This window comes from Leptodactylus fuscus, assembly GCF_031893055.1.
Source record: "Leptodactylus fuscus isolate aLepFus1 chromosome 5 unlocalized genomic scaffold, aLepFus1.hap2 SUPER_5_unloc_1, whole genome shotgun sequence".
Classification (NCBI taxonomy): domain Eukaryota; kingdom Metazoa; phylum Chordata; class Amphibia; order Anura; family Leptodactylidae; genus Leptodactylus; species Leptodactylus fuscus.
Window position 1 is genome coordinate 825,067 of NW_027439806.1, and position 16,882 is coordinate 841,948.

At 50.7% G+C, this 16,882-nt stretch overlaps 1 protein-coding gene across 1 annotated transcript; it reads right to left on the reverse strand.

The window, feature by feature from the left end:
• SRRT (serrate, RNA effector molecule) lies at positions 1 to 11,226 on the reverse strand. The gene is made up of 20 exons (XM_075261177.1): positions 11,149 to 11,226; positions 7,553 to 7,674; positions 7,340 to 7,468; positions 7,093 to 7,239; positions 6,754 to 6,942; positions 4,549 to 4,718; positions 4,299 to 4,450; positions 4,117 to 4,221; positions 3,898 to 4,015; positions 3,652 to 3,800; positions 2,492 to 2,553; positions 2,265 to 2,343; positions 1,999 to 2,175; positions 1,740 to 1,913; positions 1,483 to 1,636; positions 1,031 to 1,224; positions 785 to 941; positions 608 to 697; positions 427 to 523; positions 1 to 340 (listed from the first exon to the last, which is right to left on the reverse strand). The coding sequence occupies exons 2-20, from the start codon at positions 7,669 to 7,671 to the stop codon at positions 265 to 267; spliced, it is 2,538 nt and encodes an 845-aa protein (XP_075117278.1). The 5' UTR covers positions 7,672 to 7,674; positions 11,149 to 11,226; the 3' UTR covers positions 1 to 264.
• Between the last annotated feature and the right edge of the window lie 5,656 nt (positions 11,227 to 16,882).

Sequence of the window (16,882 nt, forward strand, 5' to 3'; positions counted from 1 at the left end):
ATACATTTACAAGTTTATTAGATCATGGAATGACAGTAATCCCGCCTCCTCCAACAGCCCCTCCCCCATCTATAACTTATCAGTCGGTGCCGGCGAACACGTTGAACAGGACGAGGTCACATCAGCTACAGTCCTGAAGAGTTAATAATAATAAAAAATAAAAACAACAAAAAGTCTGGAAGGGGGAGGCGGAAATACCTGAAGGAAGGGGCGGAGCTGCCTGCAACTTGAGGCGTGGGGGAGGGGCAACATCTAATATAAGTGCTAAAAGAAATCCACATCTTCTGGAGCGTCCAGGTCTCTGTACTCAATAATAGAGCGAGGGTCTCCTCTCATCATCCTGTGAAGGGGGGACAGGTCATCAGCACGGAGTATGCAGAATTGGGGGGGGGGGTGTTAAATATGGACAATCTATTACTCACTCACCGGCTGCGGGGTTTGCCTGGGTAGCCTCCACCCTGGCCCCTAAACGCATCATATCCACGTCCAGCGCCATAAGGATTGGGAGGGAACTGCGGGGCTCCTGGGGGGGGGGGGGGGGGAGACGAGAGTCAACAACACATAAAACCGAAAACCCCCAAAATCCCAGCCGAGGTCCCGAACCTACCTCCATACCCCAGAACTGGGGGGCGCGGCTGACCGTAAGGCAGGAGAGCCTGAGGCCCCTGGTGAGGATACAAGAGCCCTGGGGCCAAACCTGCAAAACAAGAGCAAAGCGTTATGAAGTGATGGGGAGGAGCTATGAGCCTGCCCCGCCTCCTGCAGGGTGATGACTTGGACTCACCTTGCCCAGCCACAGGGGCCTGGATGGGTTTGACCTCAGGCAGTGCGGGGCGCTTGCTGTCCATCAGGAAATTATTAAAGAAGGCCACCTCCTTCTTGACCTCTTCGATCTTCTCTCCGTGTTTATTGAAGATGTGCTTACGGACAAACTCCGGCCCCTGAAGAAGAGCGCACATCAGTGAGCTGGAGGGTCGGAGGTCAGGACCCGACCCCACGCCCTCCACCCCACACACTCAGGCCTACCCACCTTGAACTTCTTGCCGCTCAGTGGGCACAGCCACTTCTCCTTGCCCAACTCCTGGGTGTTGGCCGTTACAAACTTCTCCACTTCCTGTTCCGGGTCCTTCTTCCCAACCTTAATGGCCTCCTCCTCGGAGAGAGTCTCGCGTACAGCAAAGAGGGGCGCCAGCTTCTCCTCAAACGACTTCTGCCAGTCCGCCACTACCAGGAGAAGGAACAGTGAGGGCTCTGTCCATACAATATAGGCCCAACCTCTGAGGGGCCACAAACTACCCCTGCAGATTGTATCTACATAGACTGTTACTAACTCCTACAGCTGAGGGGTTGTTACAATGTCTCCAGGATTTGTGAGACAGTGTTCAGCTCACCGACTACTGTAACAAACCGTCAGCTGCGAGAATGCTGAACTCTGTAGATGAGGTTTCCATGCGGACCCCTGGGATTACACCATGACATTACCATCTCGGTGGGAGACCCGGTTGGGTGGTAGGGGTCCTCGCATGTGCATGATCCCGCAGCGCGTCGGCATCTCGTCCTCGCTGGGGTAGTCGCAGGTGATGTAATAATCGACAGAGTGAACGATGCGCAGGTAGAGGAGGAGCTTGTCCAGGACCTGAGGTGAGAAGAGAGGGGGCGGTAAGTGATGAGTGCGGCAGACCCTCACTCCACTCACTGAGGGGCAGGTATTACTCCAGGGGGCGCTATCATTCCCTTACCTTAATGAGCTTCTCATCTCTCTCCACGCTGACCTCGGTGGGGTTCCCTTCTTTCGGAGGCTCCGCTCCCGCCGTCCGCCCGGCCCCCCACAGCAGATCCTCCTCCTCCGCGCTGACCTCATCGATGAGGTAATCTGTGATGTTCTTCAGTATGGGATTCTGGGCAGCAACTTCCTGAAGAGACAAAAGCGGAAGGTCCATAAGAGACCGCAACAGATAAATAGCCCCTCCCCCAGAGAGACCCCTCCCCGATCCTCACCTCCCCGTCCTGTGTCTCCTTCCATAGCTGCCCCCTCTCATCCAGGGCGTGGATGAGCCGAGCCGCCAGCTTGATGTCGTTGCGCAGGATGGGTCGGTGCTGGGTGATGCCGTTCACGTGTCGGATCCTCCAGGACAGCTCTCTGTTCACCACAGGGCTCAGCTCACACTCACGAAGCTTCAGAAAAACAGATCAGAAGATGAGTGAGCAACGTGGGGAGGAGAAAGGAAACCCCCTAAAATCTTACACAAGGGAGAGCGCCGTACCCGGATATTCTGAAGATTCCAGCAGATCTCCTTAATGTTCACACCACGATCAAACGTCACATAACCTTTCCGCAGAAACCTACAGAAGACAATGGAAAGTCACTGACCTGCCCCAACAGGAGCACGAGCAATCCCCCCCCACACACACACTGACCTGCCCCAACAGGACATGGAGCACGCACGAGCAATCCTCCCCCCCAAATCAAAATCCTCATCACCCGACTCACCTTCTTTCAGGTTGAGGATCAGATAGCGCCACCCGCAGGAAGCCGGGATATCTCTTACAGAGCTGGAAGCAAAACCAGAAAGAGAAGTCAGGATAAGTAATGTATGTACACAGTGACCGCAGAATAGTGAGCGCAGCTCTGGAGTATAATACAGGATAAGTAATGTATGTACACAGCGACTGCACCAGCAGAATAGTGAGTGCAGCTCTGGAGTATAATACAGGATAAGTAATGTAATGTATGTACACAGTGACTGCACCAGCAGAATAGTGAGCGCAGCTCTGGAGTATAATACAGGATAAGTAATGTAATGTATGTACACAGTGACTGTACCAGCAGAATAGTGAGCGCAGCTCTGGAGTATAATACAGGATAAGTAATGTAATGTATGTACACAGTGACTGCACCAGCAGAATAGTGAGCGCAGCTCTGGAGTATAATACAGGATAAGTAATGTAATGTATGTACACAGTGACTGTACCAGCAGAATAGTGAGCGCAGCTCTGGAGTATAATACAGGATAAGTAATGTAATGTATGTACACAGTGACTGTACCAGCAGAATAGTGAGCGCAGCTCTGGAGTATAATACAGGATAAGTAATGTAATGTATGTACACAGTGACTGCACCAGCAGAATAGTGAGCGCAGCTCTGGAGTATAATACAGGATAAGTAATGTATGTACACAGTGACTGTACCAGCAGAATAGTGAGCGCAGCTCTGGAGTATAATACAGGATAAGTAATGTATGTACACAGTGACTGCACCAGCAGAATAGTGAGCGCAGCTCTGGAGTATAATACAGGATAAGTAATGTAATGTATGTACACAGTGACTGCACCAGCAGAATAGTGAGCGCAGCTCTGGAGTATAATACAGGATAAGTAATGTATGTACACAGTGACTGTACCAGCAGAATAGTGAGTGCAGCTCTGGAGTATAATACAGGATAAGTAATGTAATGTATGTACACAGTGACTGCACCAGCAGAATAGTGAGCGCAGCTCTGGAGTATAATACAGGATAAGTAATGTAATGTATGTACACAGTGACTGCACCAGCAGAATAGTGAGCGCAGCTCTGGAGTATAATACAGGATAAGTAATGTATATATGCAGTGACATCGATATATTACACATTGCTTGATAAAAGACCCTTACCGCTGTGATTTCAGCCTTTGAGATGTTGGGGGCGACATTTCGTATAAAGAGTGAGCAGGTCTTATGTAACGGTCGCGGTTTCACAGCTTCCTCCTTGGGCTTCTCCTTCTGTTTCTCGTCCTCCTCCTCTTCCTTTTTGGGAGACTCTTCTATTAGGAGATAGAGGTTACTATCCAAAGAACTGGGGAAGGGGGGGCACCATCATGGCGCTGTGTTTCATAACCTCAGCTCTGCTGTTGGACTCACCTCGCCCATTTTGCCCTTGACTCTCTGGTTTGGGACTTCCAGGCTCAGAACCAGACCCCGACTCAGAGTCGCTGCCATCATCGCTGTCTCCACTCCGCTTCCTTTTTCTTTTACTAGACTGTGGAGATGAGAAGAGGTAATGTGACACCCGTCCGGGGCATAGGTGAGGGGGTTCTGCCCTGTATAATCAGACATGAGGGGCGTCACATCCTCACTGACCTTCCTGCTCTCTCGCTCTGGCTCCTCCTTCTCCACTTTCCTCTCTTCCTCCTCCTCTGGTTTCGGAGGTTTCTCTTCCACTTCGGGCTCCTTTTCTGGATCAGTCTGGAGACACAAGTATCGCTCAGTATATACTGGCCACTACCCCCTCCTCCACACAATGACCACAGCCACTCTCTTACCTTAGGCGCAGCCTCCTTCTCTTCTGGAGGCTTAGACTGCCCCTCAGTGGCTCGAACCTCCTCTTTCTTGGCAGCCTCACGCTTTGCCTGTTCTTCCTCCTCATCCAGGATCTTCAGGTCAATTTCTGTTCCTCCTTCCATCTTTATGACAGCTGCGGGAGGCAGAAGTAAGGAAGATGAGCAATGAGGAGACTACAAGTCCCACATGATACTAATCTGGCCCACTCCCATGAGTCTGTGTCCCCCATACCTGCGTCCAGGACTTTGATGATGGCGGGCGCCTTCTCCATGTCCAGCGTGATGTCATTTAGCCAAGAGTTCTCCATCAGGTACAAGAAGGCGTTGAGTCTGTTGCGCAGCGCCGCCTGAGATTCCTGCCGGTGACGTCCAACCTCATCCGGGTGATACTTGGATCGGAACCTAGTGAGAAACCGCGGCAATACATGGAAGGGGCAGGGAGAAAGATGGTGATGGGGAGAGAAGAGGAGACCATGAGATAGGGGTCACAAGAAGAGTCACCGAATCAGCAGCTCTAACCCTTCACCTGATGGCAGCCCCATGACTACATTCCTGCGTGGCCTGTACTACTCCCACCTGACACCATCCACAGGAGGCGCTCTGGTGTCATGAATTGACCCCGCCTTATTGTATATTACTGGCAGATCATAGGCCCAGGGGGACAATTCAGATGATGTGCAGCAGGGGGCGCATGGCCTAACTTAACATTACCCCCTTCAAATCAAATCTGCCGCCCCTTCTCACTGTATTCAGGGACACCCACTGCCCAAATAAGACAACTGCAGGGTCCTGGACCCCAAAAATTCATGAGGAACTCTGCAGATCCTTTACTTAGGTCATATACTCCAGTCACCTTCAGAGCTGAATCCACAACTCTTCAGGAGTCCTGCGAGCCTTCAGTGTAACCGCAGCTCTGGATGTGACTGGAGTACAGAGCTGGTGGTACATGGAGATGACATCACTGTACTGAGAAGCTCCTCCCACATCATGTGCCCCTCCCCCTCCACATAGTATACAGTTGCTGATTTGGTAACACACAATCCCCAGGCTCCACCCCCAGCGTTACCTGGTCCATACCGGGCAGAAGTTTCGGATTAAAACATTTACACTTTTCATGAAAATCCTGGAGGATTGAGATTATTTTTGCCCCCGCACGGCCCTGTCTGACTAACCCTAAGACATTCAGAAACTAAAGAAAACAAAAAAGCCTGACTGTCTACGATCGGAAAAAGCGCGAACCGGCGCCAGGAGGAGGATGACTGCACCTTCAGCGTCTTCAGAGAAGGAGAAAAGCGAGAAAACACCGAACATCAAATCACATATCTCATCATGTAATAACAGCGGGGGGCAGCAGGGGGAGACACAGGGAGAGAGAAGCAACATGGAGGTGGAGGAGGGGGCAGCAGGAGGACACGGGGAGGGAGAAGCAACATGGAGGTGGAGGAGGGGGCAGCAGGAGGACACGGGGAGGGAGAAGCAACATGGAGGTGGAGAGGGGGGAGGAGGGAGAAGCAACATGGAGGTGGAGGAGGGGGGGGCAGGGGGAGACACGAGGAGGGAGCAGCAACATGGAGGTGGAGGAGGGGGCAGCAGGGAGACACGGGGAGGGAGCAGCAACATGGAGGTGGAGGAGGGGGCAGCAGGGGGAGACACGAGGAGGGAGCAGCAACATGGAGGTGGAGGAGGGGGCAGCAGGGGGAGACACGGGGAGGGAGCAGCAACATGGAGGTGGAGGAGGGGGCAGCAGGGGGAGACACGGGGAGGGAGCAGCAACATGGAGGTGGAGGAGGGGGCAGCAGGGAGACACGGGGAGGGAGCAGCAACATGGAGGTGGAGGAGGGGGCAGCAGGGGGAGACACGAGGAGGGAGCAGCAACATGGAGGTGGAGGAGGGGGCAGCAACATGGAGGTGGAGGAGGGGGCAGCAGGGAGACACGGGGAGGGAGCAGCAACATGGAGGTGGAGGATGGGGCAGCAGACAGGAAGGGAGCAGTAACATGGAGGTGGAGACATGGAGAGGAAGCAACATGGAGGTGGAGGAGGGGGCAGCAGGGGGAGACAGGGAGGGAGAAGCAACATAGAGGAGGGGGCAGCAGGGGGAGACACAAGGAGGGAGAAGCAACATGGAGGTGGAGAGGGGGGGAGCAGTGGGGAGACAAAACAGAAGGGGCAGGAAGGAGAGAGACCAAACAGGGGGCAGCAGGAGGGGCAACACATGACAGGTAAAACAGGAGAGGCGAGGGGGAGCCCGACAAGAGGGGAGAGGGGCTACACAAAAGGGAGGAAGGGTAGGAGAGAAAGAAAGAGGGAGCAGCAAGAGTCAACATGGAAGGGCGAGAACATAGAAGATGACTTTGGAGAGATAGAGGGGGAGGGAGGGGTTGGACAACAGCAGGGCGGCACTAGAGAGCTGCCACATTACACACTGGGTCACGTACCACTCCTCGTCTTTATGTGCCAGGAAGAAGTCCTGCATCTGCTGGCGCCTAAACTCCATCTTGTACTCGTTGTAGCGGCGGACGGCCTCCGTCTCATCCACAGAGTCCTCCAGGGAAAGCAGGAACTCCTTAAAGGTCTTCATGACTGGAGCCGGGGTGCCCATATCCACGTCATGCAGGTTTCCCAGCCTGAGGGAGGAGATTCAGATATATATATATATATATATATATATATATATATATATATATATATATATATATATATATATATATATATACACACACACAGTAAGTAAGTGACCCCTGCCTCCAGCAGTGAGCCATCCCCTCAGCTCCTACCTGGCTTGTATGGGGATCCCATGATGCTGCATGACGTGCATGTCTGGATGGGCCCAGGGCTGTGGCGGGCCGTACGAGGGGGCTCCCGACGAGCCGGAGTACTGCATGTCATAGCCGCTGTGATACGGGTCTGAGCTGTGGTCATCCCTGAAAGAGAAACACCCATCAGCAGAGGCTCCAGAACACCCCACTCAGGTCTACCCCCTGTATCACCCCACAGGAGGCGGGGCCATCTCACAGCTCTTACCAGTCTCGTCTCATCCGTTTCTGGGGCGGGCTCATCTCGTGTCGCGGAGGAGAGAATCTCTCTCTGCGGCTGCGGTCGTAGTCTCTGTATTCTCCGCGGCTCCTCCGCTCTCTTCCTCTGTCCCATTCCCTAATGTAAGGAGAAGCTCCATTAACCATCCGCCCCCCTAGGTGGCGCTGTATAGTACGTACTGACCATCACGGGGTCTCTCACCTGTCGCTCCAGTCGTCTCTTCGCCTCTCCTCTCGTTCACGGGATCGGTCATAGTCACTTCTCTCCCTCCTGAACTTGTCCCTTCGCCTGCGATCGTACTCATCATCGCTGTCACCCATGGTCTGTGAGACAAAGACAATGAAGGCCTGTGATGCGTCACCCCCACCCATGGCCCCCAAAATACACAGGGTCTCCTCAGCCGTGGTCAGCTTCTACCCCGTCCCCCCCCTATATCCTGCTGCACCCCCTTCTCGTAATCTATGGAACTTTCCATATCACTGCACCCCCTCTTTTTCTACTACCTGGAACCTTCCATCCCACGCCGCCCCCCCCTTACCATTAAAGGGAGTCTATCATCTGAAAAACACATTTTTAAGTAAGAAACAGCAGGGAGAAGCAAAGAAGGCAAGGCCGGAGCCCGGGAGTCTTATGTAGGATACTGCAACGTGACATTGGTTAAGTGGGTTTCTAATATGATAGACTCCCGTTACAGAGGAGCTTTCCTGTACATGCGGATATTGTCGGGGGAGGGTCCTCACAGCCAGGCAACAACATCATGAGCGCCTTTCTGACAGTGGGTAGAGATCGGTGCCGAAACTAACAACACCGATATCTCCAGCCCCCGGGCACAGGACGGGAGAGCTGATAACACCGCATGTGCAGGAGGGCAGGAAAGGTCGTCCTTAAATCTTCTATCCTGCTGCACCCCCTCATCCTAAGCTATGGAATGTCCCACACCCCCCTCTACATGACACAGAACCCTCCGTACCCCCCTCTACATGACACAGAACCCTCCGTACCCCCCTCTACATGACACAGAACCCTCCGTACCCCCCTCTACATGACACAGAACCCTCCGTACCCCCCTCTACATGACACAGAACCCTCCGTACCCCCCTCTACATGACACAGAACCCTCCGTACCCCCCTCTACATGACACAGAACCCTCCGTACCCCCCTCTACATGACACAGAACCCTCCGTACCCCCCTCTACATGACACAGAACCCTCCGTACCCCCCTCTACATGACACAGAACCCTCCGTACCCCCCTCTACATGACACAGAACCCTCCGTACCCCCCTCTACATGACACAGAACCCTCCGTACCCCCCTCTACATGACACAGAACCCTCCGTACCCCCCTCTACATGACACAGAACCCTCCGTACCCCCCTCTACATGACACAGAACCCTCCGTACCCCCCTCTACATGACACAGAACCCTCCGTACCCCCCTCTACATGACACAGAACCCTCCGTACCCCCCTCTACATGACACAGAACCCTCCGTACCCCCCTCTACATGACACAGAACCCTCCGTACCCCCCTCTACATGACACAGAACCCTCCGTACCCCCCTCTACATGACACAGAACCCTCCGTACCCCCCTCTACATGACACAGAACCTTCCGTACCCCACTCTACATGACACAGAACCTTCCGTACCCCCCTCTACATGACACAGAACCCTCCGTACCCCCCTCTACATGACACAGAACCCTCCGTACCCCCTCTACATGACACAGAACCTTCCGTACCCCCCTCTACATGACACAGAACCTTCCGTACCCCCCTCTACATGACACAGAACCCTCCGTACCCCCCTCTACATGACACAGAACCCTCCGTACCCCCTCTACATGACACAGAACCTTCCGTACCCCCCTCTACATGACACAGAACCTTCCGTACCCCCCTCTACATGACACAGAACCCTCCGTACCCCCCTCTACATGACACAGAACCCTCCGTACCCCCCTCTACATGACACAGAACCCTCCGTACCCCCCTCTACATGACACAGAACCCTCCGTACCCCCCTCTACATGACACAGAACCCTCCGTACCCCCCTCTACATGACACAGAACCCTCCGTACCCCCCTCTACATGACACAGAACCCTCCGTACCCCCCCTACATGACACAGAACCTTCCGTACCCCCCCCTACATGACACAGAACCTTCCGTACCCCCCCCCCCCACACACATTACACAGAACGTTAAATACAGCCGCCCCCCTACTAGAACCTTCCATCTGCTCCCTCTCTTCTTAGGAAAAAGACATATCTTTGCCACAGCTCCCCCTCTTCCAGCTAAATGGAGTCTTCCTTTTTTTTTAATTTTCTTTTAAAAAACTACATGAGATGTCCCCCACTCTTATTGCTATGTGGAATCTTCCATACTTCCCCCCCCCCCCCATGGGCTCCTCCATAACGCTGCTGCTCCCCCTCCCCTGCAGCCCTGTACCCCAGCGGTCACTCGGGGTCTCCTGGGCCCCTGTACCCCAGCGGTCACTCGGGGTCTCCCGGGCCCCTGTACCCCAGCGGTCACTCGGGGTCTCCCGGGCCCCTACAGCCCTGTACCTCAGCAGTCACTCGGGGTCTCCCGGGCCCCTGTACCCCAGCGGTCACTCGGGGTCTCCCGGGCCCCTACAGCCCTGTACCTCAGCAGTCACTCGGGGTCTCCCGGGCCCCTACAGCCCTGTACCTCAGCAGTCACTCGGGGTCTCCCGGGCCCCTGTACCCCAGCGGTCACTCGGGGTCTCCCGGGCCCCTGTACCCCAGCGGTCACCCGGGGTCTCCCGGGCCCCTGTACCCCAGCGGTCACTCGGGGTCTCCCGGGCCCCTGTACCCCAGCGGTCACTCGGGGTCTCCCGGGCCCCTGTACCCCAGCGGTCACTCGGGGTCTCCCGGGCCCCTGTACCCCAGCGGTCACTCGGGGTCTCCCGGGCCCCTGTACCCCAGCGGTCACTCGGGGTCTCCCGGGCCCCTGTACCCCAGCGGTCACTCGGGGTCTCCCGGGCCCCTGTACCCCAGCGGTCACTCGGGGTCTCCCGGGCCCCTGTACCCCAGCGGTCACTCGGGGTCTCCCGGGCCCCTGTACCTCAGCAGTCACTCGGGGTCTCCCGGGCCCCTGTACCCCAGCAGTCACTCGGGGTCTCCCGGGCCCCTGTACCCCAGCAGTCACTCGGGGTCTCCCGGGCCCCTGTACCTCAGCGGTCACTCGGGGTCTCCCGGGCCCCTGTACCTCAGCAGTCACTCGGGGTCTCCCGGGCCCCTGTACCTCAGCGGTCACTCGGGGTCTCCCGGGCCCCTGTACCTCAGCAGTCACTCGGGGTCTCCCGGGCCCCTGTACCTCAGCAGTCACTCGGGGTCTCCCGGGCCCCTGTACCTCAGCGGTCACTCGGGGTCTCCCGGGCCCCTGTACCTCAGCGGTCACTCGGGGTCTCCCGGGCCCCTGTACCCCAGCAGTCACTCGGGGTCTCCCGGGCCCCTGTACCTCAGCAGTCACTCGGGGTCTCCCGAGCCCCTGTACCTCAGCAGTCACTCGGGGTCTCCCGGGCCCCTGTACCTCAGCGGTCACTCGGGGTCTCCCGGGCCCCTGTACCCCAGCGGTCACTCGGGGTCTCCCGGGCCCCTGTACCTCAGCAGTCACTCGGGGTCTCCCGGGCCCCTGTACCTCAGCAGTCACTCGGGGTCTCCCGGGCCCCTGCACCTCAGCAGTCACTCGGGGTCTCCCGGGCCCCTGTACCTCAGCGGTCACTCGGGGTCTCCCGGGCCCCTGCACCTCAGCAGTCACTCGGGGTCTCACCTTTCGCCTCTCACAGCTCCGGCTCCTGCAGCACGACAAACAAAGATGGACGCGGGAAGGTGAAATTTACCTCAAAGCCTGTAAGGGCAGGAAGTGCGTCATGGTGGGAGGAGTTAAACAGAAGGCGGGAACAACAACTATGCAGCCGCCATTTTGTAGAAGGCCAAGACTAACATCAGAACACGTGCTGGCCGGTGATAGTGACACAGGCGCGGGAAAGGAGCGTGCCCGAAACAAAGATGGCGGCGGGGGCGTCACCTCAGTTACACCTACAGGGTGTGGGCGGGAATTGTATAGAAGGACTGAGGTGAGATAGGATGATGTGGTGAAGAGAAAACTAATATACAGTATATATATAATATACAGTATATACACTCCTGTACATGAGGAGAATATACATGTGTGTCAGTATATATATATATATATATATATATATATACAGTATATACACCTGTACATGAGGAGAATATACATGTGTGTCAGTATATATATAATATACAGTATATACACCTGTACATGAGGAGAATATACATGTGTGTCAGTATATATATAATATACAGTATATACACCTGTACATGAGGAGAATATACATGTGTGTCAGTATATATATATATATATATATATATATACAGTATATACACCTGTACATGAGGAGAATATACATGTGTGTCAGTATATATATATATATATATATATATATATATATATATATATATATAATATACAGTATATACACTCCTGTACATGAGGAGAATATACATGTGTGTCAGTATATATATAATATACAGTATATACACCTGTACATGAGGAGAATATACATGTGTGTCAGTATATATATAATATACAGTATATACACCTGTACATGAGGAGAATATACATGTGTGTCAGTATATATATAATATACAGTATATACACCTGTACATGAGGAGAATATACATGTGTGTCAGTATATATATATATATATATATACAGTATATACACCTGTACATGAGGAGAATATACATGTGTGTCAGTATATATATAATATACAGTATATACACCTGTACATGAGGAGAATATACATGTGTGTCAGTATATATATAATATACAGTATATACACCTGTACATGAGGAGAATATACATGTGTGTCAGTATATATATAATATACAGTATATACACCTGTACATGAGGAGAATATACATGTGTGTCAATATATATATAATATACAGTATATACACCTGTACATGAGGAGAATATACATGTGTGTCAGTATATATATAATATACAGTATATACACCTGTACATGAGGAGAATATACATGTGTAATATACAGTATATACACCGGTACATGAGGAGAATATATATATGTGTGTCAGTATATATATATAATATACAGTATATACACCTGTACATATCAGCCTCAGGTTTGGGTCATAGTCCAGAGCCTGCAGTTCAGGGCAGATCCTGGGAGGAGAGGGGGCGCCGGTGGTCTGTCCTGACACTGAGAGATGGCATTGTGCTATTATTGGTTGCTTTGTGTGTCATCCCCATGTTACGGTTAGTATATACTGTTAGTGAGCGCGCAGATGAGCAGGATATTGTTTCTCAGGCGGTGTTCACACTTGCGCTGCCGTCCGCCTGCCGTGATTCTGCCGAAAATGCTGAAAAACAGTTTGGGTACAGGTTGGTTATGGTCAGTTTAACCCCTTCTCGCCGCGGGCATTTTTCAGCTTTTCTTTTCCATTTTTTACTCCACCCCCCTCCAAAGCCCATAATTATATTCCTCCGCTCTCAGAGCCGCACGAGGTCTTAGTGTTTGTGGACAGATTGTTCTTCCTGATGGCGCCATTACTTATTCTGTACAATGTGCTGGAAAATAACTCAGAATGGGGGAAGAAAAACTGCACTTGTGCGACTTCCTTACGGGCTTCGTTTTTACGGCGTTCACTGCGCAGCCACAATGTCCTGTCCCCTGTATTCTGTGTTTCGGTACGATTCCGGGGATACCAAATTTGTAGAGTTTTACTTACATTTTAACCCCTTCAAAAAAATCCAAAACTGTGCCAAAAATGTTTCTTTCTACAAGTCGCCATCTTCTGACAACCCCGTACCTTTTGTATACGTCCGTGTACGGGGATGTATGAGGCGTCTTTTTTCAGTTCTACCATTTTGGGGAATGTCGATCGCTTTGATCACTTTTTATTCAAATTTTTATCAGAGGCAAAACTGAAAAAAAAGGCAATTTGACACTTTTTGATGATTTTTCCCGTTACAGTGTTTACCGTACAGGACAAATATTTGTATAGATTTGTAGAGCGGGCGATTTCAGACATAGGGAGGCCTAATGTGTAGGTGTTACCCAGTATTTATTCTTATTCTTATGGTAGAGTTGGAAGGGACCTCAAGGGCCATCGGGTCCAACCCCCTGCGAGTGCAGGTTTTCCTAAATCATCCCAGCTATATGTTTCTCCAGATTCCGCTTGAAGATTTCCATTGATGGAGCGCCCACCACCTCCCGTGGCAGCCTATTCCACTCTCTCACTCCCCTCACTGTCAGAAAGTTTTTCCTAATGTCTAATCTGTATCTCTTTCCCTTTCGTTTCATCCCATTGCTTCTTGTACTTCCTTGTGCTAATGAGAATAGGGGAGATCCCTCTGCACTGTGACTACCTTTCAGATATTTGTAGACTGCTATTAAATCTCCCCTCAGCCTTCTCTTCTGCAAACTAAACAATCCCAGTTCTTTTAGCCGCTCCTCATAGGACATGGTTTGCAGACCTTCCACCATTTTGGTTGCTCTTCTCTGGACTTGCTCCAATATATCGATGTCTTTCTTGAATTGAGGCGCCCAGAACTGTACACAGTATTCCAGGTGTGGTCTGACCAGGGAAGAGGACAGCGGAATAATGACCTCTCTTCATCTAGATTCAATGCTTGTCTTAATACATCCCAGAATTTTATTTGCCTTTTTTGCAGCAGCACCGCACTGTTGGCTCATGTTGAATTTGTGATCTACTATTATGCCCAAGTCCTTTTCCCCTCTGCTATCACTTAGTTCTATTCCTCCCATACTATATATGTTTTTTACATTTCTGTTACCCAGATGTAGAACTTTGCATTTGTCCCTGTTAAATCCCATTTTGTTGGCCTCAGCCCATTGTTCCAGTGTGTCTAAGTCCTTTTGAATATACTCTCTCTCCTCTCTAGTGTTGGCTATTCCTCCTATCTTCGTATCATCTGCAAATTTTATGAGTTCCCCAATAATTCCATCGTCCAGATCATTTATAAAGATATTAAAAAGTACTGGGCCCAGAACAGAGCCCTGCAGCACCCCGCTTTTGACTTTCTTCCAGTTGGATGTGTAGCCATTTAGTATTACTCGTTGTGCCCGATCATTAAGCCAGTTGTGAATCCACCTAACGGATTTTTTGTCAAAGCCATACTTAATCATTTTTTCAATAAGAAGGTTATGTGATACTTTATCAAATGCCTTACTGAAGTCAAGATATACTATGTCCACGGCATTCCCTTGGTCCAACCATTCAGTGATTTTGTTGTAGAAGGAAATCAGGTTAGTCTGACAAGATTTATTGGTCATAAAGCCGTGCTGGCTCTGGTTAATTAATGCCTTCCCATCCAGGTACCGAAGTAAATGTTCCTTGACAATTTGCTCAAAGATTTTTCCTGCTATCGAGGTCAGACTTACCGGCCTGTAATTTCCTGGATCGTCCCTTTTCCCCTTTTTGTAGATGGGGACAACATTTGCCCTTTTCCAATCTAAAGGGACCACTCCTGTTTCCCATGACTTACCGAAGATTATAGCAAGGGGTTCTGTTATTTCCTCTGCTATCTCTTTCAGGACTCTAGGGTGTAAATCATCTGGTCCTGGGGACTTGGTTTCCTGTAACTTGGCTAAGTGCTCTCTTACCAGACCTTCGCTTATAGTCAGCTTGGAGTCCTCCTTCCCCTCATCTCCATCACCATTAATGTCGATATTTCCATTAGTTTCTTGGGAGAAGACGGATACAAAATATGAATTTAGTAGCTCCACCTGCTGTTCCACCATGTTAACTGTTTCTCCTTTGTCATTCTTCAGGACTCCAATGGTCTCCTTCACTTTTCTTTTGCTTTTAACATATCCCCAAAATCCTTTTACCTTACTCTTTGCCTCTTTTGCAAGCTTCAATTCGTGTTCAGCCTTAGCTCCTTTGATGCTTGTCTTGCAGAGTCTGCAGACTGCTGTATACTCTTCCTTAGGTATACTTCCCATCTTCCACTTCTTGTATGTTTCCTTTTTCCTTTTTAGCAGGTTATGTAATTTTTTGGTCATCCATCCTGATATTTTTAGGTGCTTCCCATTTTTCTTCCTTCTAGGTATTGTTAGTTCCTGTGCTTTAATGATTTCCCTACGGAAGATTTCCCACCCTTCATGTGCATTTTTGTGCTTAAGAATTTTGCACCATGGAATTCTGCTAACCCTTGCCTTCAGGCTCTTGAAGTCTGCCCTGCTAAAGTCGAGCCTTGAAGTCTGTGTCTTCTCAGGTCTTCTTCTTCTTACAACCCCAAACTCAAGTATAGCATGATTGCTGAATCCCAGTGTCCCTGCTACCCGTAGTCCCTTAACCATGTGCTCTTTGTTGGTTAGGACTAGGTCCAAAATGGATGTTCCTCTCGTGTTTTCTTCTACTAGCTGGGCAATGAAGTTGTCTGCTAGAGAGGATACAAATTTGATGGAGCCTTTACTCTTGGCTGTGTGGGTTTCCCAATGAATGTCAGGGTAATTGAAGTCTCCCATGATCACTATTTCATGTTTCTTTGAGAGTGTGGTCATTTGCTGTGAAAAAATCTCATCCATGTCTTCTGTCTGTCCTGGTGGTCTGTAATAAACGCCTAGTATGATGTCCTTATCATTGTTTTTCCCTTGAATTACTACCCAAATAATTTCCAGTAGATTATCATTCTGTATAACTGTCATTTCTGTGGAGATGTGTTCTTTTTTAACATACAATGCAACTCCACCCCCTCTTTTATTAGTTCTATTCTTTTGGAATAAGTTGTATCCTTCCATCTGTATGTTCCAATCATGCATGTCGTTCCACCAGGTTTCTGTGATGCCGATGACGTCATAGTTTTCCTTGTGTATCATCAGCTCTAGTTCTCCTTGTTTGTTTCCCATGCTTTGTGCGTTTGTGTAAAAACATTTCAGATTGTGCTCTGTTGCATCCTTTTTCGTAATTTCCTTCTGAGTATCCTGTCTTGGGTCCTCTATACCACATCTAGTAACCTTGTTTAGTATGTCTTTTAGCTCCATGTTCTTGTCTTTCTTTTTTCTTCCCATCCCCTCTTCTTCTAGTTTAAAGCCCTTCTGATGAGTGTGGCAAGTCTTCTGGCAAATATGTTTTTCCCAGGTTTTGTGAGATGTATCCCGTCTCTAGCAAGGAGTCCATCGTAGAGGTAATTCACGCCATGGTCCAAAAATCCAAATCCTTGCTCTCGGCACCACCGTCGAAGCCAGGTGTTTACCTCTAGTATTCTATTCCATCTCCTGATGCCATGACCATCAACTGGGAGGATTGATGAGAATACTACCTGCGCATCCAGTTCCTTCACTGTCTTCCCCAAATTTTCAAAGTCTTTATAGATAGTTGGTAAATCATTTTTTGCCGTGTCGTTTGTACCCACATGTATCAGTAGGAATGGGTAGTCGTCCTTGGAGCTGAGGAGGCTTGGTATCCTATCGGCCACATCCTTGATT